Below are 24,254 nucleotides of genomic sequence, written 5' to 3'. Positions count from 1 at the left end.
CAACACAAAAGAATTTTCAAATGAAGTTGGTGCCAGTTCTATACTGAGTGCCAATGAAAACGCAACACTTGGTTTTTCAAGAATAAAATTTATACTAGAAATGATAATCTTTCAAAATAAATTGTTCTTGAAAATTAACAATTTTAACAATAGATCGATATCAAACAAAAACTGTTTCCTTGTCATCTTTCGTGCGCAATAGGTAAACGAAACATCCAATGTCGAATCATCAACTCACAGTCCTAACACAAAATGTTACAGCCCCGTGGTGCAGTGCAATCTCCACAGTGCCGTGGAGTTGATCATCCCGGACTTTTAATGTGATCCCGAGGAATTTTATTCCACTTGTCCCGCAAAGCAAACTCAAGCTGACTTTATGATATTGGTGGTGGTTTTCATCGTCTAAACAATTTTAAATCTGATGCAAAATTTGCTCGATTGGACCAAAATCCGGCGAAAAGCAAGACTTTTGGCCAAGGCGTGTGCCAAATGTCTATGTAACCACCACTAATGTTTTTTGGTACATAATGAATGTTTTTTTGGTCTACAGAATTCGATGTTTACGCCAGACGGCCGTTTAGATGTCACTAAGGAAAGACTGTGGTGCTCTTTAACAATTTCCGCGCAAATGGTGCCTTACCGAAATTTCTCCAAAGGTTCTACCGTGACCACCATTGAACTCTCGTGACCTTTGAACAGCCATCAGAGTCGATATCGGATATGTTAAAGACCAAATGTATCGGTCTTGCTGACCGTTTCTTGCTTTTTGTATCCCGGGATGTGGCTTATCATTAAATGATTCATTTTGGTTGAATTTGTGGATGATTTGGGTTATTGTAGAGGCTACAACGTCAGTCTTCTCGTAATTGTATACAGTGAAAGGCTTCATTGGGTCATGCCCAAAACTGCATGTCGCTGGTTGTCAGAAAGTCCTGGCATTTACTCAGATGTTTATTGCAGTTTGTTAAGAATAAGGGCGGGAAAATTCATGACATTAGCCAAGCTTTAAATGACAAAATCGTGAAAATGGTGGGTATGTTGAAAAGCGGTGAACTCGGTTTATGTCCGTTCAAAAGAACCCATGCTTCGCATTTGTTCCAAAAATCACTCAACCGTAAAATTGTCGACAATTGTCTTAAAAGTCATTTTCAACTAACTATTCAAAGTTCTAATATAAATAAAATAAAAATTATAAGATTTTTTTGAAAAACAAAAGTGTTGCGTTTTCATTGGCACTCAGTATATATCAGTGTGTTATGTGAATACAACTAAACACAATTACAGTCTGTTATGTGAATACAATTAAACACAATTACAGTCTATTATGTGAATACAACTAAACACAATTACAGTCTATTATGTGAATACAATTAAACACAATTACAGTGTGTTATGTGAATACAACTAAACACAATTACAGTCTGTTATGTGAATACAACTAAACACAATTACAGTCTGTTATGTGAATACAACTAAACACAATTACAGTCTGTTTTGGCTGATTTAAATCAACAGTATACTGTGACAGTTCTTTGTTTTATATGGAATCTTAATTACAGTATTTTATGTACTTGTTTGGTGTATTGTACAAGGAATTATGCAATAGAAGAATTAAGATAATATGATATACATAGAGAATGACATCTTGCCAGAAAATTTCAAGCAAAGAGCTGATACAGATAATCTTTTTAATTTTTAACGACCTTGACTGGCTATACAGTCCTGACACGGTCGGTTAGTCAATGGTAAATGATGATGGAAGTTATTAATGACCTTGACTGGCTTTACAGTCCTGACACGGTTGGTTAGTCAATGGTAAATGTTGATTGAAGTTTTTAACGACCTTGACTGGCTATACAGTCCTGACACAGTTGGTTAGTCAATGGTAAATGATAATTGAAGTTTTTAACGACCTTGACTGGCTATTCTGTCCTGACACGGTCGGTTACTCAATGGTAAATGTTGATTGCTGTGTTTGTCTGTCGTCTTATTTTAATAAATGAATGTAATCTAAGATTATAATATTTGCTTTTTACACAGGCTATAGCATGGACTACTGCAGCACACAGATTTACTAAGAATGCATTTGAAGATTCTAAAGCTCCATCAGAAGCAGATCAAATTCTTGGTAAGTATAATCAAAGGGAGGTAATTGCAATGAGAGAAATCAACCAAACTACGCTATTAAATTGAATTTAAAAAAAGACATCATCTTATTTGTATGCATTAAAATTTACATTAAGAGAAGTAAGAGTAGATTGAGGTTAGTGTTTAAACAGATTTGATAACTTCTGTGAATATTTACAGTTATAATAATCAAAACAGATTTTAAGTTTAACTTATAATGCTAGGTGGAAGATAGGTTTCTAATGTTGATAAATTTAAGACTAAGGTACACAAATATTTTGTAGATATAAATGATGAATTTGATCAAGTTAACCAAATTGATGATGAAGGTTTGACAGAAATGACAGTTAACATCAATGAACAAAAACCAGAGGCAGTTTATCTAAGGAGGTATAAAATTACAAAATATTTCTTTTGGTTTTCAATTTAATTATTTAAGGAATGACTAATATTTTTTCTGTCAATGAAAAACAAACAAAAACAATGTGGTGCACACTAAATAACCCTCATTACATATTTGAGGTTATTTCGAATGAACAGAAATAAAATCCATTTTGAAGGAGTAAATCATGAAAAAAGTTGATGACCGCACGGTCACATGACAAATTATATCTAGGAACTGATTGACAAAAAAAAATTTCAACCAATCAGAAAATGTGTTATATCCAAAAATTAAATGATGTATAAATAATTGTGGGCTCAACCATTGAACTTTGGAATACTGGTGTAGGCATTATTATCAGTATGGCATTTATGTAGAATATGACAATAAAAGACATACCTCTTTTCATGACAGTCAAACTTTATACAACGGTCACCTGATTTTGTTGACAGTGAAACTTGATACAAAGGTCACCTGATTTTTTTGTACGATTAATCTTGATACAAAGGTCACCTGATTTTTTTGTACGATTAATCTTGATACAAAGGTCACCTGATTTTGTGTACAGTCAAACTTGGTACAAAGGTCACCTGATTTTGTGTACAGTCAAACTTGGTACAGAGGTCATCTGATTTTGTGTACAGTCAAACTTGGAACAAAGGTCACCTGAGTTTGTGTAGTCAAACTTTATACAAAGGTCATCTGATTTTGTGTACAGGTAAACTTGGTACAAAGGTCAATTGTTTTTTTGTACATTCAAACTGGTACAAAGGTCACCTGAGTTTGTGTACGGTAAAACTTTATACAAAGGTCATCTGATTTTGTGTACAGTCAAACTTGGTACAAAGGTCACCTGATTTTGTGTACAGGTAAACTTGGTACAAATGTCAATTGATTTTTTGTACATTCAAACTTGGTACAAAGGTCACCTGAGTTTGTGTACAGTCAAATTTCATACAAAGGTCATCTGATTTTGTGTACAGTCAAACTTGATACAAAGGTCATCTGATATTGTTTACATTCAAACTTTATACAAAGGTCATCTGATATTGTGTAGTCAAACTTTATACAAAGTTCATCTGATTTTGTGTACAGTCAAACTTGGAACAAAGGTCACCTGAGTTTGTGTAGTCAAACTTTATACAAAGGTCATCTGATTTTGTGTACAGGTAAACTTGGTACTAAGGTCAATTGTTTTTTTGTACATTCAAACTGGTACAAAGGTCACCTGAGTTTGTGTACAGTAAAACTTTATACAAAGGTCATCTGATTTTGTGTACAGTCAAACTTGGTACAAAGGTCACCTGATTTTGTGTACAGGTAAACTTGGTACAAATGTCAATTGATTTTTTGTACATTCAAACTTGGTACAAAGGTCACCTGAGTTTGTGTACAGTCAAACTTGATACAAAGGTCATCTGATATTGTTTACATTCAAACTTTATACAAAGGTCATCTGATTTTGTGTACAGTCAAACTTGGTACAAAGGTCACCTGATTTTGTGTACAGTCAAAATTGGTACAAAAGTTATCTGATATTGTGTAGTCAAACTTTATACAAAGGTCATCTGATTTTGTGTACAGTCAAACTTGGTACAAAGGTCACCTGATTTTGTGTACAGTCAAAATTGGTACAAAAGTTATCTGATATTGTGTAGTCAAACTTGGTACAAAGGTCATCTGATATTGTTTACATTCAAACTTTATACAAAGGTCATCTGATATTGTTTACATTCAAACTTTATACAAAGGTCATCTGATTTTGTGTACAGTCAAACTTTATACAAAGGTCATCTGATTTTGTGTACAGTCAAACTTGGTACAAAGGTCACCTGATTTTGTGTACAGTCAAAATTGGTACAAAAGTTATCTGATATTGTGTAGTCAAACTTTATACAAAGGTCATCTGATTTTGTGTACAGTCGAACTTGGTACAAAGGTCACCTGATTTTGTGTACAGTCAAAATTGGTACAAAAGTTATCTGATATTGTGTAGTCAAACTTGGTACAAAGGTCATCTGATTTTGTATACCGGTACAGTCATACTTGATACAAAGGTCATCTGATTTTGTGTACATTCAAACTTAGTACAAAGGTCATCTGATTTTGTATACAGTCATACTTGATACAAAGGTCGAATTTTGTGTACATTCAAACTCGGTACAAAGGTCACCTGAGTGTGAATCGTTTTATCTCAGTTCTTAGTTTTATTTGAATTTCCTATTGTGAAGCCTTGACTTGCAAATTTTTTACTGTATTTTATAGGCAGAAACAGCAACCACCAACCCTGTCACCACAAAAACATCCACATGGAGGTAATCCTATAAAGGAGGTCCATCCTCACACAAGTCAACCACGTCCCCTTACATATGGAAATGACAATAGCAGTGTGAACAGACAGTCTAGGTCACAAACAACTAGACCTGACCCTATTCCAGGTAATGTACAGCTGTGTTAACAGTCAGTCTAGGTCACAAACAACTAGACATGACCCTATTCCAGGTAATGTACAGCTGTGTTAACAGACAGTCTAGGTCACAAACAACTAGACCTGACCCTATTCCAGGTAATGTACAACTGTGTTAACAGGCAGTCTAGGTCACAAACAACTAGACCTGACCCTATTCCAGGTAATGTACAGCTGTGTTAACAGACAGTCTAGGTCACAAACAACTAGACCTGACCCTATTCCATGTAATGTACAGCTGTGTTAACAAGACCAGACCCTATTCCAGGTAATGTACAGCTGTGTTAACAGACAGTCTAGGTCACAAACAACTAGACCAGACCCTATTCCAGGTAATGTACAGCTGTGTTAACAGACAGTCTAGCTCACAAACAACTAGACCTGACCCAATTCCAGGTAATGTACAGCTGTGTTAATAGACAGTCTAGGTAGGTCACAAACAACTAGACCTGATCCTATTCCAGGTAATGTACAAGTGTGTTAACAGACAGTCTAGGTCACAAACAACTAGACCTGACCCTATTCCCGGTAATAAACAGCTATGTTTAGCAGTTTAGGTCACAAACTTCAAAACTAAAAAAAAAATCTTTTAAGCAAGCAGATATAAAAAAAAGATGTGGTATCATTGCCAATAGGACAACCTTTTCACAATAGACCATTAATGACACAGAAACTAACAGATATAGGTCACTGTATGGCCTTCAACAATGAGCATAGCCCATACCACATAGCCAGTTATAAAAAGACTAAGAAATGACTAATGTAAAGCAATTCAAACAAGAAAACTAACTGCCTCATTTATGTTGATAAACAAATATGTTACACATCAACAAACGACAACCACTGAATTACAATCTCCTGAATTGGGACTGTCACATACATACAGATTGAGACGGGGTTAGACATGCAGGATCTGTTTGTCATTTAAGTTACCTTGCAAACCAGCATAGTGTGTCATTAAAATTACCTTGTGAGCCAGCATAGTATGTCATTTAAGTTACCTTGTAAGCCAGCATAGTATATCATTTAAATTACCTTGCAAACCAGCATAGTATGTTATTTAAGTTACCTTGCAAGCCAGCATAGTATGTTAGTTAAGTTACCTTGCAAGCCAGCATAGTATGTCATTTAAGTTACCTTGCAAGCCAGCAAAGTATGTCATTTAAGTTACCTTGCAAGCCAGCATAGTATGTTATTTAAGTTACCTTGCAAACCAGCATAATATGTCATTTAAACTACCTTGCAAGCCAGCATAATATGTTATTTAAGTTACCTTGCAAGCCAGCAAAGTATGTCTTTTAAGTTTCAAGCCAGAATAGTATGTCATTTAAGTTACCTTGCAAGCCAACATAGTAAGTCATTTACGTTACCTTGTGAGCCAGCATAGTATGTAATTTAAATTACCTTCTAAGCCAGCATAGAATGTCATTTAAATTACCTTGTGAGTCAGCATAGTATGTTATTTATATTACCTTTTGAGAAAGCATAGTATGTCATTTTTAAAAGTTACCTTGTGAGAAAACCTTATATAAGTATTCATTTAAATTTGTAAGTTTTAAAATACAAATGTATTAACAAATGGCTTTGGTGAATAAAATTAAAAAAAAAAACTGTTATCATATTTCTTATTTTATTTCAGGTGCACCCTATGCAGGTGCTTCAGCACAAAGAATGGGAAGTGCTTCACTTAGAAAATATAGTCCTACACATAATATACGAGGGAATGGTACTATTACAAATAAAAGTGTAAGTCTTGCATGCTGCTTAAACATTTACAAGATGATCATAGTAACCTGAAAATTAAAACAATATTTAACATGTTAAACTAACATGAAACACAACATTTGGATTTTGTTTTTATCTGTAAATTTATTTGCAATGGCTTGTATAATTAGATTTTGTTTTAAAGGGAGGTAATTTCAGCATGAAAGTTAATTCAGTGCTTCAGTAGACTATAGTGCTCTTTAGAAATTCTAAAAGACAAATACTAAGCATGATAAGTCTATTCCAGATTTTGAATGCAAATACTTTTTTCATAATCGTCATAAACGCTAGATTCAATTTCATTAATATTTTGAAACAAGAAGATTGAAAACATCAATTTTGATTTTTACAAAAACTCAGTATTAAACTATCTGATGTAAAAAAAAATTCTCATAACTATCGGAATATTTTTCTTCAAATATCTGATAACAGAGGAGATTAAAAACTTTTTAAGTAGATTAAGCATAATGTGTTCTCTTTTCTATCTTTCTATTTATAACTGACTATATTATTTTATGATCAGTGAACTACTGCATGGACATTTCATTCTTTTGCACTGCCTGGTTTCCACTTATTCTTTATCATGAAAAGATTTCAACAAATTAATTTAATATATCTAGCAGTTAAGAAAAAATTCAATATATAAATAATTCCTCCTGCATAAAAAAACACTTCATTTAACCTGAGAAGAATTGTTTTGCATGTCAGACATTATTTGTACATTTTTAAGCTTTAAAAAGAAAATTTTAAGGCTGATTCTTGACAAATTTAGTTGGAACAAATTTTATGTTCAAAATAAGATAACATGTACACTTCTTGCTGTTGTTGTATAGCATAAAACAGTCCTTAGTGATACATGTGAAACCCTTCTATTAAAAACATTTTTTTTAAAATCAAAATAAAAGAATACAAAATTTTGCATAGAAATTAAATGCTTTTAACGATATCTATCAATAAAACAATAATAAAGACAACAACACCCATCAATTTCTGCACAGTAAAAGTTCATTCTGGTCAAAATGTTTCGCCAACAAGCTAAAATGAGAAGTCCTGAATTTTATTATTATTTTATTTTACTTATCTAATGAAAGACAACTGTGAATACCTTTTGGTATCCACCCACTATAACCAAACTGCACGATTATCATTGCAGGTGTTGGTTTCCCTTGTTTAAATTCAATATCTATCAATCAGGGGTCCAATTTTTTTGTGACCTGGCCAGCCGGACCAGTGGACTGAAAAGTCTACTGGTCTTGCTCCAAATCTACTGGTCCTTAAAGTTTGAATAATTTTCCCTGCCTTTGATTCCTCGGGTGCTTTTCTTTCCTTTATTCCTGTAGATAGTTTTGTACTGTTCTGATTGTTCATGAGCAAGTACCAAGAAACAAATTGAGAGTTCTGGAATTCTCCACCAAAATATATAGTTATTTTCTAATATTATCATTCATCGGACAACTACTGTAGCTGACAAATCTCATTGGTCTAAAGCAAATTCTACTGGATTCAGACCCCTGGATCAGCACTAATTTTCGTCCCCTGCTATCAATTAACAATATATCTGGATAATGTAACTGAATTTTCTCTGGATATGGATGTATTAGGTTCCCTCAACAAACTTCTACTTATAATCTGTATCAACTTCAAAATCATAAAAGGTTGATTTGTTGTAACCTTTCTTAATCACTTATCTTCAAGATGCACATTATTATTTTCTACTGTATGTGTGTGTGTCTGTTTGTTTGTGGATTGATAACAAATTTATTTTGTGTAATTTCTATTTTCATAATACATTAATCACTTGCAAATTTCATTAATAGGCACCCTGAAATATGAAACATAAAAACATCAAATTTCCTATAATGTAACTTTTCTAGATAACCATAAACATTGGCTCCCAGGAAAGTGCAAAATCATAGCTTACATCCACTTCATTTAGACTGGTTGATAGCTGACTCATTGGCAATAATACCACATTCCTTATTGTTATATGCAAATCTAATTTTGTTGCTCACTTGTCAAGACCAGTGCCAAGATCTTTATTGATTTGAAATGAATATTGCTCAGCTCAAACTGATCAACTTCTACAACTTTACCTTATATTCATCACAATACATTCTCATGTTATGTGGGTTTTTTTTGTAAGATTAAAAAAAAATCCTTCCAAACATCCTTTGTTCTACACCTACCAGAAATTCAATAAGATGTCAGATAGTCTCATCTTATATCTATTAATCCCAGCACATAATTTATATAGGTGACTGTAGCACATATGAAAAGTTGCATACTGCACAAATTTTGGATAATTATATTCACTAGATATAGACATGTTGATGGAAATGAAAATTCTAGCAATTTAGTCATTTTGAAGTGATTTTTAATAGTGTTTGAGTGTTTCATATTTATTAATTTTTGTTTAAGAAACATATAATGGTTATATTGTTCAATGTACCTTGAGAGGATATTGTTAAGTATGAATTTTTAGGTCTTATGAAGATGTGACAGTAAGAAAAGACTCAGATACAACTTTTTGTTGATTATCAGTAATCAGAAAACAATAAAAACCCTGACTTGGCACATGCACAAGAACGTGACTTTGTCAAATATTCTTTTTTGAAAGACTCCGTGATTTTAAAGTCATTCATTTATCAACAACAACAAAATAAGAAAGCAAAATGTGAAAAACTTCTAAATATAACGTATTATTTTTATTTTGGATATTTCAGAAATCTAGCTTCCTGAATTATCTCCTTACCACACCAGAACACTGATTAAATGTAAAGGTTTTCACTGTTTGGTTGTATGTAATCCTTTATTCCAATCGGTGTTGGTCAGTTTTAGATACCTATTCAAAGGGGGATAACTCATAGAAATTCATGTGACTAAATGGAGATCTTTCTTTAAAATTATGAAAATATTTTTGAGAAGTTCAGGTAGAATTACTGAACATGAATTATTGTGTTTTTGGATGATTTAGGAATATTTTGGTCTTTTCTCAATTTGATAATTATTTGATCAGCAAGCATTCAATAAATACACAAATAATACTTTGCTCCTTAGTTTCACAGAATAATGTTTATTATTAGTATTTTGTGTTTGCTAGATAACTCTGGTGTTGGAATAGAGGTTTATATAGATGTTTATTTTTCAAATAATGTGTGGAGCTTATACATTATAATTCTGTTGTTTTAATTATTTATTGTTTGAGTTTATTAAATCTTGTATTTAGAATGAAACTGAGATTTCAAGAAATGAACGTTAAAATTTTAATTATTGAAGAATACAACTATTAAAAAAAGTCATGTTCCCACATTATTTTGAAAATATCAGTAATTATTACAAATTGGTTTCTTATTGATACATAGTTGAACTTTAACTACATTTTTTTTTTAATTTCTGGAAATCTCATTTTCATTGTAGTACAAGGGATGTGTTTCTTTTCACTAATGTCCATGCACATGGTATTTTTATATGTTTAAATGTTAATCAGTTTTGACACAACTCTATTTTTAGGCTGGCTCAATACGTATTGGACAACCATCGCCTTTTCATTCTCCTCTGCAACAAGAGTTTGCCCAAGCTTATGACAACCGATTGACTTCTCTCGTGCGTTTCAGTTCATAATTTAGGTGTGTTTTACACAGCAACACTGATTCATTTTTTCTTTTCCTAATAACAGATTAGAGATCATCTCAAAAGTGGAATTATTTGTAAAATAATCAACTCTCATGAATAGGTATTTTTTACTGCAATCTATACATTACCATGAACTTTTTTTAACCATGGTCTCATATTGTAAAATTGTATCAGAATTTAAAGATGAATATGGAATGTCATTCTTAATAACAGACAAAACACAGAATTAAAATGCCTTTTAACTTTGTTTTATTTAATGGGTGCAGTTTTTTTCAAAGTTAAACCAAGATGTACTTACATGTTCCTTTATACTAATATTTATCAGATTCTAATGAAAACCTAGTAGTAACTAGATTTTTATGTAAGTTATTTTTATAGAGAAATACTTTTATTTATAAGTCGACTTTTGAGATGATGTCTTACCAATGCTATTTGCTAATTCTGAAGATGGGCCTAAGTAAGTTTTATTTTGTGTACCTGTATAAATAATGGTCCAAAAGGTAATTGATCATTTATTTAAATAAACAACATCAGGGATTTCCTGATAAGATTTTTATTTTAGGGTTTATTTTCTATTTCAGATTTTGATGATTCATTAAAATAAAATGAAATATATTTGTAACTGTGTAAAAATTGATAAAACATATTTTGGAGATTCTTTCTGAGTCTTCCAAAATTTCTGTATTTGATTAAGAATAATGAAGAAAAGTTGTTACAGATATATTTTTCAGAAGAACATCCTTGAAAAAAGTCCTAAATTTTATTCATGCAAACAATTACTTTAAACTATTTTGGTTGGTTTGTGTTAAGTTTTTGTTGTGTGTTTAAATTTCTTATTATGTGACCATTGTACTAATGTTTCATCGTTTGGTGATATTCATGTGTTTTTTATGAAAGACTGTTACAGTTTGAAGTGACATTTTCACAATGATAAAACTGAGTTTAAAGATTTTTAGGATAAATCAAGTCTTCATTAACTGAGCAAATACAAATACAGATATGAATTTCTCTCAAAGTTTTGTACATCTGTAATATCAAGTATAGCAGACATCATTCAACACTAAAACTAGCGCAGTATTAACAATAGCAAAGTTCTCCAGTAATTCTAATAATTGTGGTTAGACTCTAAGAATTTCAAGAAATATTTTGTAAAAAATTGTGACACTTGTTATCAAAATTATCTGATCAATAAGATTTACAAAATAATGGCCACTCGTTGATAGAGATAAGTTATACATAAGATATACCAAAATTAACCAAAATTCATATAATGCATTTGTAATAAAAAAAAAAAAACTGACTATTCTTTTGTTAAGATACACATAAAATACATTTCTGATTTTCAGAATACTTTTATGTTCAAATTACCACTGGTATCCACCAAAAAATAAGCAAAGTCCCTCAAATTGCTGTTTAGAGAGTTGCATGTGATATATATATATATATATATCTTGTTGTGACATATTTCTATCTTTGTTTATCTGCTACATTGTATTGTAATTTTACTTTTTTGCTTAAGCCTGCATATAAGACTTAAAAATCGTTCAGGTTCCAATAATAAATATGGATGATACCATTGACATTACACTGTGTGCAGATTTTCCAGCCAAATTATAGCATATAAATCAATGCTAATGTGTGCAGGTCTAACATATTAAAATACATTAACCAACCAATATAACTGTTAAAATGCATCTGTAATTTAATATTATTGTTTTCATACATCACAAATAGATGATGGTTAAAGCAGTTTCTATACCCCAATTTGTTTTTATAGTAACATGTGTTCTTACTAAGAGTTTTATAAGCTATATGAACAAAATGGGTAAATTGAAATTTCTAGTTGTTTAATTATTGGTTCTACCAAAGTTCCATGTCATCAGTTAAAAGTAATATGTTTGAGATTGTCATTTCACTGAAGGTTGTTACAATGTTAAAACATAATTGATATATTTACCAATGAGACTACCATCTACAGGAGACAAAATATTGGGCCTTTAACAATGAGCAACATCCAATACCTGGATTCTTAAAAGACATAACAAACTGAAACAGATTCAAAATATAAAACAAATGGCCTGTTTGATTATTAAACAAATATGGCACACTGCAACCGTGGACAACCAATGAATTACAGGCTCCTGACTTGGGATATGTTTCATAGTTTGACAAGTTTTCTTTTCTTCTATAAAAAAAAATTAATTCTCTCATAGTAAAATCTAATATTGATGTTTCTGAATTGTAGAATACAATATACACTATAGAATACACCTATATTGATACAACAATTGTTTGGGTCTTGTTTTTTCTACAAATTTTTTTTGAACATTATCATATAAATACAATATATTGAGATCTTCAAAAAAACAAAACAAGGTTCATTAAAAGAACTGTTCCCTAAAAAGAAAGATATATTTCTTTACTTAATTCTTTTAAATTATATAAGGTATGTTATTATTTGAGTTATGTCTAGAACTTGATGTATGTTTCTAATGTTAAGTTTTTATTTAATTTCAGCAGGAAGATGAACAGAATGAAAGAACTTCAACACCACCGAATCCTTTCATGACTCCACATAACAAGTTCAACAATGGACTTCAACAACTCGCGTCTCAACACAATGTAGACTTCTTGCCACCTATGCCAAGACCACCATTATTTTCAACATGGTAGGACTGGACTGAGGAGAAGATGCTTTAGTGCGCTAGGATATAAGTTTATTGCAGTATACTGTTGACTATTAATCTCATTCCATGGTTATTACCTTATTAATTTCACCTGATTGAGTAAGGCTTAAACAGCAACATAATTTAGAGAGGATTTATTATAGAAATGTAAAACTGATTTCTTCACATGTCTAACTGATATTACCATATGAATGTATTACAATACTGAACATGCACTTGTAATTAGTAATATACATTTACATACATGAGTATTATGTAGACCATATTATAATTTACCCCTTAACAATTTTGGAAAGTCTGTGGTTTAATTATGAAGCCCTTTAAGATATACCTTATCAGGTAATTATCAAATAATTATTAAAGGAAGAATGCTGCTAAAGAATTCAGGGATTACTTTTATGTATATGATACACTGGGTGGCTAAATCAATGAAATTAAAATAATGCATTTATATGTTTATGAGAAATTTTCCTATGCCAAAGATTTTTTTAAGGCAAAACAGAAGCTTAAATGCTTACTTTTAATAGCTTTCAGGAATTAATCCTTTTTGTGTCTTTAAATGTGATGATTCTGGAAAAAATGAGTAAACGATTTGGAATAGGCATTTGTTTTAAACATTTAACTGTAGACATGTGTGTAGTGCAGACAGTGATTTTACATTGAACAAAACTTTTTACAGTATATATAATCATTCCAGGATATAACTGGTCTATATATTTATGCTTAAACTTATATTTTAAGATAAACTATTTTAATATTATTTTTAACACAGAGGTAAAACATATCCCTTCTAATATAATTTAAAAGTTTTTCTTTTGTAAAGAAATATTCGTTTATTTACAGGGTTCATACAGGGTATATTTTGTAAACACATTTCTGTTTGTTTTCTGATTCAATCAGAATATTTCTTTGGTGGTATGGGAAGGGAAAGTCTTTTTTTTCACCTTGGCTAAATCTTGGCTGATTATCAACCTTTAATATATTTATTTTAATGAATGAAATGAAAGATTGTTGTAATGTTGTCCTAATAAAAAACCTTTACAACAGTTAACATTAAATACATGTTTGACTTGCTAAGCCTATTCTAAATGTGCCAAATGTAGAACTGTTATTTTTATATGGTCTTGTACTTAATAGAAGAAAACCTGCTGATTTCTGCATTTAATTGTTTACTTTTATGTAGTTAATTGTTTATATAACATAGTATATTAATTTGTCATCACTATAGAATGTTTCATTGCTTTTCTATGGAGACATTTTCAGATACAAAATCCCTAGGAAATGTATATTATTGTGAATTACTGATAAACCTCTACATGTAGTTTTGTTTTGATTGTGTATGGAGTTGTTGTCTCTCTCCTGTCCCCCGAACAACCATGATAAACAAAAACATGAATTGATAAGGAAAGTGTCTACTGTCTGTACAGAAAGTTTATCTTATGTGAGAAATAAATGTTAGAAAGTCAATGTATTTTAATTGTTTTAAAGAAATAGTGTGTAGGTATTATTAACAGGATTGTAAAATGTGTCATTGTATAATAATATGATAGCCATTATACTTTTCATTGTACATGATTGATTTGTTAACATAATACATGTAGAATCAAATTTCTGTGATTAATGTAAGACTGTGATATACACATAATTTGTTAGAACTGTTTGTAGTTTAGTGCTCATGAAACAGAATATATTTAAACCAATGTATTATTCATATTGTATTTAATCTGTAAAGAATTTATGCATAAATATCATTTATAAAGTGCAACTTTAGTATTTATGATATATTATTTAATTGAATACACACAATATATTTGTTCCAAGAATAAATCATTTTTTTGTGTTTGCCTTGTTTATATTTTGTAAGTGATTTTATCAATTACATTTCATATGCAGACATAAAAACTTTTTCTGCTCAGTCTTTTGTCTTTTTGTCTTTATGTTTATAATGTCCTAAGAATCATTAAACACAGGGTCATGCATGATCTATGTAATCAAATCTTTTTTAAGTTTGAAGTTATACGTTAATTAATTTTTTTTAAATTATGGGAACTGTGAAGAAAATTTCCTGTAAATTGGGTATCATTGCATTATGCTTGGTGATATTCTTGATTTTATGTAAGGAGAAAGTGGGACATATAAGGAATCTTATGCATTTTAAATTATAAAAAGACCTGACCAAAATGTTCCATCACGTTCCAGACTTATATAACTTATCACTTTATTGGTAATGGTTGCCTCATTTTTGTAAACAATTGACTTCTTTGATTTCTAAACCAGACAACTTTGAAAGTGTTGACATAAACATTGAGGTCTGTACTCTGTGTTATAAGAATGGGGATTTTCACTTCATGTTACCTCTTCCTCTGCCTATGTATGATACCTTCTGGAAATTTAGGGAGAACACATTCCAGTGTTGTTTATGAATGTAAGTGAGCATTGCATGCTCCTCGGAGCTTACAGTTTTAAATTTTAATTTGCAGATATTTATATTTGCAGACTATACTCTATTGTTTAAGAAACATTATATCTATGCCTGACATTTGTGTTTTTTCTTTTTCTTCTTTTTGAATAAAGCTAAATAATTTCATGCTTAAGAAGGTAGTGTTAATTAGTATTTTGCTTTTATATTTTTTTTAATTTGAAAAGTATTTTCTTATGATGAACACTTACAGTGTTGACGTATTATATGTTAGATCAAAATATTTCAAATAGAACTTGCTGAAAATTATTTAATTACTATTTTTCATATATAATAAATACAATGATTTGGTCAGTTTGTTTTTGTTTTATATTTGAAAAAGTTTGCATGTGTGAGTATAAGTAAATAAATATTGTGAAATTTTGGCAATGGTTTCAAATATTGTGACTTTATATGTTTTGCAGAATGAAAAGCACATTTAAAATTTTGATACTCAATTTGCATTGGTCAAAACATCAGAAGGATGATTTTCACCATCCCACACAATTGTCTGGTATTCTGATACCCAGACCAGAGTTTAAACCCAAGTTGGCCTAAGTTGTTCCTTACTTTTTGTCCTGGAGATCAATCTACTGATATCTCTTCCATTTGTCTGTTCCCACCAAGTGTCCCTGTGTTTCTCTCTTATAGTACTTTGGCTTCTTCCAACAAACTTCCTGTTGACCAAGCACTCCCTGTGTGTTGGGGTGGGGATTGTCCTTGAAAATATTGTTGTAAATACAATGATGGTGATACATCTTTATTTACCTCGAAAGGGAGTGTACATGGATTCCACTGTACCCTCACAGCTCTCAAGAGATGCTCCAATAACCGAGGAAATTAAGAGTATTAAAAATTTTAAAAAACATCAATTAGAAAAAATGCATTTTAAAGAATTTTTTTCTGCCAATATATAGAAGGCAAACGCATACAATGGTCCTCATCTGAACAACATTTACAAACTTGGGATTCATTCATTTCCATGGATACAGATAGATGGTATAATATTAGTAATGCCTATGCCTAATAGATTGACAAACTGAAGAGTCATCATACTGACCTAGACTTTAATTTCTGAGTTTGTTCCCATGTCAATATAATTCTTTCAGAGTTACCAGTAATAACCATGTTTTAATGTAACACAGAGGCAATTCATATATAAGATGAACTGCTGAAAACTAAAAATCTTAGAATGTCATTGCCAAATACTCAATTTCACACAATGCAGACATCTCTACTTTATACAAAGTTAAACTATAAAGTTGCTCTTGCAAAGTTGACACTTAAGTTATTAAGGATGTGCTAATAGATGAGATTTTGGAATTTGTGTCAGGACTCCTTGGGAGTTTTTTCGATCTATGAGTTTGACTGTCTCTCTGGTATTTTTCATCCCTCTTTTAGTGCATGAAGCACAATCAATAATAACTTTTATATTAATAAATGATATATTGTATGATATATATCATGTATATATCTGTATACAAATTTTCCTTTTGGTAATTATTTTAAGTTGTAAAATTAATTGAATAACTCAAATAGTTTTCAGAGGCAGATCTATAAATTAAAAAAAATATTCCCACAAATTTTTATTGATTATAAAAAGATAATCACTGAAGTATGTATGGAGTGGGTTGACTATTTGTTTTGGCTCGTGTATAAAAAAAAATGTGTTCTAGTCTGATGATTTTATTCAGAGTTATGGTCCTTTGACTTCGAAAATTCATTAAAATAATCAGTTTTCCAACCTTATTTTTGTCATTCTTGAAGATTTTAATTTGATAATTAGTACATGTATATAGTTTCATCATGACAAGTTACGACAGATCAATTTTGATTTTTTTCCAGTCTGATTATTTTGTGGAGCTTTTGGGCACAGAAAATTCACTCAAATACCGGTAATCAGTTTTCAACAGCTTCTTTAGTCATGCATGAAGCTATTGACTTGATATTTTTATGTAGTTTATTGTCGAGCCTGTGACTTATGTTGCAGAAAGCTCGACTTAAGGATAGAATCTGGAGGCTACGTGGCAGCGCTAGCTAACTTCTTAAAAGCTTTATATTTTAAAAGGTGGAAGACCTGGATGCTTCAAACTTTGTATGCCTCATTTTATAAAGTTTCCATCTGTCACATTTCTATTGAACTTGACCTCATTTTCATGGTTCAGTGACTACTTGAAAAGAAAGTTAAGATTTTTTGTAATGTTAAATTCTTTCTTATTATGAGTAATAGGTTAACTGTATTTGGTATCTGGATACCTTGCAAGGTCCTCATGTATGTCAGACAGTTTTCACTTGAACTTGACCTCATTTCATGGATGCCAACAGTGAACAAGGTTAAGTTTTGGTGATCAAGTCCATATCTCAGATACTATAAGCAATTGGTCTAGTATATTCGGTGTATGGAAGGACTGAAAGGTGAACATGTCCAACTGGCAAGGTGTTTTCTGACCTTGACTTCATTTTCATGGTTCAGTGGTTATAGTTAAGTTTTGTGTTTTGGTCTGTTTTTCTAATACTGTAGCAATAGGTCTACTAAATTTGGTGTATGGAATGATTGTAAGGTGTACATTTCTAGCTGGCAGGTGTCATCTAACCTTAACCTCATTTTCATGGTTCAGTGGTCAAAGTTAAGTTTTTGAGTTTTGGTCTTTTTTCCTTATACTATATGCAATAGGTCAACTATATTTGGTGTATGGAAATATTTTATGATCTATATGTCAGTCGTGCAGGTTTTATTTGACCTTGACCTAATTTTCAAGGTTCATTACTCAGTGTTAAGTTTTTGTGTTTTGGTCTTTTTTTTCCTTAAATTATATTATAAGCAATAGGCAGAGCACCAGATAAGCTGCACACAATAGAACTAATAAAAAACCCAATGCAATTGCCCATCGCAGAGTTCAAAAACTCATTCTAAGGAAACCCCAATTTTATGCCAAAACCATGAGTTCATGCTTTTATTTGCTATCGTTTGCGTTATTCAACCTTATCTACTACATAGTTAGAAATACAAAACTGGCCGAACAGTTAAAACCGCTCATCAGTATATAAACAAAATAAAACAGCTATCACAATGACATACATATTTAAGATGGATTAACTAATAACATCTTGGTTTGATATACATGCCTAGATATTCAATACCCTGTTGATGAAAAAACCCAATACATTAAGGAGCTTGGTGGTGAAAAAAACAAATTTGATATTTGCTTGAAGGGTGAATTGGAATTGATAATACAATTTAAAAACTTTATCACTCAATTACATAAAAAATGTTGGGTACAAAACCCAATTTTGTGAATTCTTATGTGGAGCTCTGAATAGGTCAACTATATTTGTTGTATGGAAGAATTGTTAGCTGGACATCTGACCTTGACCTAATTTTTATGGTTCATTGCTCAATGTTTCTTGGTTAATGTTTAGTTTATGTGACAGTTGTAATAAAGCTTTATATTTATAACTATCAACATAAAATCAATAATTAGTTTAGAAGGCGAGACATTTCAGCGTATATGCACTCTTGTTTTTTCTTATACAGTACTATATGAAATAGGTCAACTATATTTGGTTTATAGAAATATTTTATGATCTATATGTCAGTTGAGCAGGTTTTATTTTACCTTGACCTCATTTTGAAGGCTCATTGCTCATGCAGTGTTAAGTTTTTGTGTTTTGGTCTGTTTTTCTTAAACTATAAGCAATTGAAGATTATTTGGCTCCACCCCCTTAGTCATGGTCTATTGTCTTCGAAAATATTGCTAAGTTAACATGTATTAGCTTGCGATTGGGTCATTTCAAGAGGGATCGACCATTTAGGGTAGGTATTCAGTTGTTAAGCATTAGCACATCTCATTACCATGGTTAATATGTTGTCCTGCCTCCCTCAGTCATGGTCTATCCTCTTAGAAACTTTTGCTTAGTATACATGTATTAGTTTGTGATTAGATCAGTTTAAGATAAACAGCTAATGTTAAGTCAATGATATTTGGTATGCAAATTTTTATGGCCCCGCAACGAAGTTGTCGGTGCCATATAGTTTTACCCTTGTCCGAAATTCCGAAATCCGTAATTCCGATATTCCGTAATTCCGTCATTCTGTCATTCCGCAACAAACCATTATACGGAGTTTTTTTCTAAACGCCTTCAGATATTGGGCTGATTTTTGGTATGTGAGTTAACCATGATCAAGTTTAAGTTTCGTTCCGCTCCACTAATTTTTGCCGAAATTACAGACTTTGGACTTTGAGAAATTGTTGAAAATCACAGTTATACAGACTATTTTTCTTAACGCCTTCAGATATTAGGCTGATTTTTAATATGTGGGTTAACCATGATGAGTTACAGATAAAGTTTAAGTTTTGTTCCGCTTCGCTAATTTTTGCTGATACTACAGGCTTTGGACTTTGATAAATTATTGAAAATCATAGTTATACAGATTTTTTATTCTATACCCCTCCAGATTTTGAAGTGAGACTACCATTATGTTTGTGTCCACACGTGTTATTGAAATTGCAGATTTTTCAACTTTTGGGGACGGGGCCATTCGTGACACATCTAGTTAATGTTATGTTTTTTTATTTTGTTGTTTGTTTAAACTTGTATTAACACAAACATTGTAAATGTTTAATGACAATAGAATAAAATTATAATTATAAAATACTATACACTTATCAGCATCCAAGTTCTTAGAACAAGTACAACACGAACGTGACAGAGAGCACCTTTTGTTTTAAAAGTAGCATTGATTGCAGTATTGATTATACACTATTTGATTATAGATAAAACAAAATAAAAAACAATATAATTTAAAAAAAAAAAAAACAACAATAAAAAAAATAAAAAAAATAAGACAAATTAATATACATATCACAATAGGTTATTCAGCTTTTTGATAAAAGATGCCACCTGTCTATATATATTGACATTACAGTAAGATAACATTACAGATAATTTCTGTTTACTTGGATGCTTCGTATAATAACTAGGGATATGTTGTTCTCTAAAAGTAACCAGTTAAGGAGACTTGCATATAAAAAGATAGTGAAATTCGTCTCCTACACTTTCTTTACATATGTGACATTTTCTGTCCTCCGCCGGAATATTGTGCCAACGCCCAGTTTCAATAGGAATTTTTATATTAGACGTTCTTAATTTTGTCATCCAGATTCTTGCATTTTCCGGTATTTTTATTAAATAATTTTCAAATCCAAAACAGTTTTTATAACTAGAATAAAATACAACTCGGGAAGATAATTGGACATCTTGATGCCATTTTTGTATATATTGGTCTTGTAAAACCTGTTTTATCAGATGTTTGTAGTCAGCACTATCTTGATTGACAAACACATATCCTAGTCCTGTATCATTAAATATTGATTCTATAAAGTTCAGCCATTTGAATGATTGACCACTATTTTGCATTAAACTTGATAATAATCTATACATATTACTACTTAATTTGTCACCATGCATTATCCTTCTCCAAAATGATGTCATTCTTATTTTGACTTTTATTTCTAATGGAAATCTGCCTAATTCTCCATATACCATATAGTTAGGCGTTGAAGATCTTACTCTTAGAATACGTTTACAAACATTTAAGTGAATTTGTTCTAAAATTTTCAGGTTTTCGTATCCCCAAATCTCACACCCATATAAAAGAATAGGCTCTACCATGGCATCAAACATTTTAAGCTGTAAATCCAATGGGATGGCTTGATTTCTAGTACTTTTGTACAAGCTGTATAATGCTTTTTGTGCTTGATTAACCAATTTTTTCTTCGCCTCATTGAAAGTACCATTACATTTAAATATGAGCCCAAGATATGAGTAGGTATCGACTAATTCTATATTTTTGCCTTGTAATTTAAATTCAAATTTCCTTCGCACTTTGCCTTTACTAAATACCATACTTTTTGTTTTTGTAACATTAACTTCAAGTTTCCATAATTCACAGTAGTTCTGAAAAATATTTAGTGCATTTTGCATACTTTCTGCTGAATCCGCAAGAATGACGGTATCATCAGCGTACAGTATGGCAAACAGTTTCATAATTGAATTTAACTCATTTTGACATTTTTCTTTAACTATCTCAAGGGGACATCCACCTAAATCAATAAAGAATTTTTCTAAGTCATTTAAAAAAATAGAAAAGAGAAAGGGAGATAGATTTTCCCCCTGTCTTACACCAGTTAGACAGGGAAAATATTCTGACTGTTGGTTGTTGTATTTTACACATGATTTAATATTGTTATACATATTAAAAATAACAGTAAATATTTTCCCTTTTATACCACTGTTTTGTAGTTTTTTCCACAGACCACTTCTCCATACAGTGTCGAATGCCTTTCGAAAATCAACAAACGTACAAAATAGTTTTTTTCCAAAAGATTGATAGAGTGATATTAAGGCATGCAATACGAATAAATTATCGGTTGTAGAGTGACCTTTTCGAAATCCAGCTTGGTTGTATGAAATTAAGGAAATTTCATTTGCAAAAAAGGTTAACCTAGAATTAATTATTGATGTAAAGACTTTTCCTAAACAGCTTATTAATGTTATTGCTCTGAAGTTATCAGGATCCATGGTATCTCCTTTGTTTTTAAAAACTGGTCGTATTATACCAATAGTCCAGTGCTCTGGGATTATTCCGGTTTCTAAAACAATGTTAAATATTTTACAGTAAATATGTACCAATGCTGGAGTTGAATGTTTTATATACTCATTTAAAATATTATCTAATCCTGGTGATTTGTTATTCTTTAAATTTTTTATTGCATCAGTTATTTCAGCTTCCGTAATCTCATCGTTCAAAATTGAATCATACAAAGCATCATCACAAATAGAGTTAAAATCAATATCAATAGCATCATCAGCTGCATCGGGTTCATATTGATTCAATTTTTTAAAATATTCGTAAAATGTGTCAATAGGAATTGGAGGGTTCTGTTTAGTTTGACCGGCATATTTTTTAAGAGTCCTCCAAAAGGCTTTTATGTCAGATTTCGAGTGGGATCTAAGCTCAGCGGCACATTTTTCTTGATACTTACCAAAATTTTGATTTAGTGTTTTCTTATAATCTTTAGCAGATACTCCACTAAGAGGTGCTTGCAAGTTGTTTGATCTCTGCAGATTTTTTATGCTTATATGTATTTTTAACCCGATGAAATGCATTTCTTTTTTCTCTGCACTCGTTATTAAACCAAGGTTTTGTATTTAATTTAGGTGACCTTTTAGACCTATTATTTTTGTTATCACTAAAAGCGTCAGTGGCGCTATTTACTAAGAATTTACAAAGGTTATCAATAAAACTATTTATCTGATCGACATTAACCTGTGTGTTTTCATTCATTTTATTCAACATGATGTTAAGTTCATTCAATGAGTTATTGGGATCATCATTTATTTCTTGAATAAATTCATTTGTTTTATCTGACCTCCAACGAACATGTTGGTCTACCTTTTGATTAAAAGTTAAGTTTTTCTGATGATTATCGTTATCTATTTTCATTGTAAAATGGACTCTATTATGAACATCAGAAAACATTGGGTTAAAATCAATTATTTCAAAATCTGTAGTTATATTAAAACTATTAGGTGAAAGTAACAGATAGTCTACCATGCTAGCATCCTTACATGTTGTATGGCCAATACCATTGTCTGAAAAAAGACGACCATTTGCTATAAATAGGTTACATCTTTTACAAAAATCCAATAATTTTGTTCCATATTTGTTTACACGTCCTGTATCTTTATTAAATCTTTGTAAAATATTATTTTCTTTTAGTATAGAATAACTCGAAGTATTATCATTAATGATATCTTCTTCAATTTGTAGTATTTCTTGTAAATTTATATCATCATCAACATAATCCTTCAAAGAAGAAGTTCTAGCATTGAAATCCCCTACAATCACAATATTTTTGATACCTTGAGAAAATATTAACAATTCTTCTTCAATTTCAATGAATGATTCATCAGATGAATATTTTGAGAACTCAGGTGGAACATAAGTACAACCAAATAGAGTATGTTGATCAAGGGAGGATATTTGGTTTGAAATTGATTCCATTGAACAAAACAGAATCCGACTTTAAAAACCGTAAATATTGTTTGAGATTTTTTTTGAAAATAATAAGGATACCTCCTGATTTGTTTTTAAATTTCCTTCTGTTTTTTGCAAAGTAATCATACTCTCTGGGTAATTCCAGCACATCAAGGTTATCCAATTTAGTTTTTGAAAACACTTGGATATCATACTTTGTAATAAGCGTGTGAAAATCAGGGTTCAGTAATTTTGATTTTATACCACACACATTAAGATGAGTTATTTTAAGTTTATCAATTCGCTCAGTATTGTTATCTAAAGCGTTGCCAATGTCCTATCTTGATTTTTCGGCAGTATCCGATTCAGTACGGGTTCTTTTTGATCGTGGTGGTATGGGTGGACTGTTTGCTGCTTCTCTATGTTGTGGCGTACTAGGAGTTCGTTGATTGATAATTTCTCTGTCATTATTTGCTGGATTGATATTGATGTTTTCGGGATTGAACAACTGACCATTTATATATAGTTTGTCGCGAACAAGCCTCGCTTGTTTCCCTAAACTTTTTTCCTTTTTAAATATCGGATACAGTTTTCGGCGCCTTATCTCTATCTCCGGAGGTAATTGCTCGTTGATACCGAAGTTTGTAATTTTAAGACGATAGGCTTGTTTCAGCACATGTTCCAATTCCTTTCTA

The 24,254-nt window shown here is 31.1% G+C and overlaps 1 protein-coding gene across 13 annotated transcripts in view; it reads left to right on the top strand.

The window, feature by feature from the left end:
• The window catches only part of LOC143083782 (lamin-B2.L-like), a 68,089-nt gene extending 52,256 nt beyond the window's left edge, over positions 1-15,833 (top strand). For 6 of the 13 annotated variants that reach the window (XM_076260112.1, XM_076260113.1, XM_076260110.1 and 3 more), the window contains 5 exons: positions 2,041-2,128; positions 2,412-2,517; positions 4,775-4,947; positions 6,616-6,722; positions 12,891-15,833. In XM_076260112.1, the coding sequence (XP_076116227.1) occupies positions 2,041-2,128; positions 2,412-2,517; positions 4,775-4,947; positions 6,616-6,722; positions 12,891-13,046 (630 nt within the window). In that variant the 3' untranslated portion in view covers positions 13,047-15,833. Of the gene's footprint in view, positions 1-2,040; positions 2,129-2,411; positions 2,518-4,774; positions 4,948-6,615; positions 6,723-9,463; positions 9,515-10,250; positions 10,367-12,890 lie in introns of all 13 variants that reach the window. The other 7 variants (XM_076260114.1, XM_076260118.1, XM_076260121.1 and 4 more) reach the window with 5 other exon arrangements.
• The last annotated feature ends 8,421 nt before the right edge of the window (positions 15,834-24,254 follow it).

Source organism: Mytilus galloprovincialis, chromosome 7, assembly GCF_965363235.1.
Source record: "Mytilus galloprovincialis chromosome 7, xbMytGall1.hap1.1, whole genome shotgun sequence".
NCBI classification, from domain to species: Eukaryota; Metazoa; Mollusca; class Bivalvia; order Mytilida; family Mytilidae; genus Mytilus; species Mytilus galloprovincialis.
Note: the sequence above shows the minus strand (reverse complement) of the source record. Positions and strands in the feature narration are given on the sequence as shown.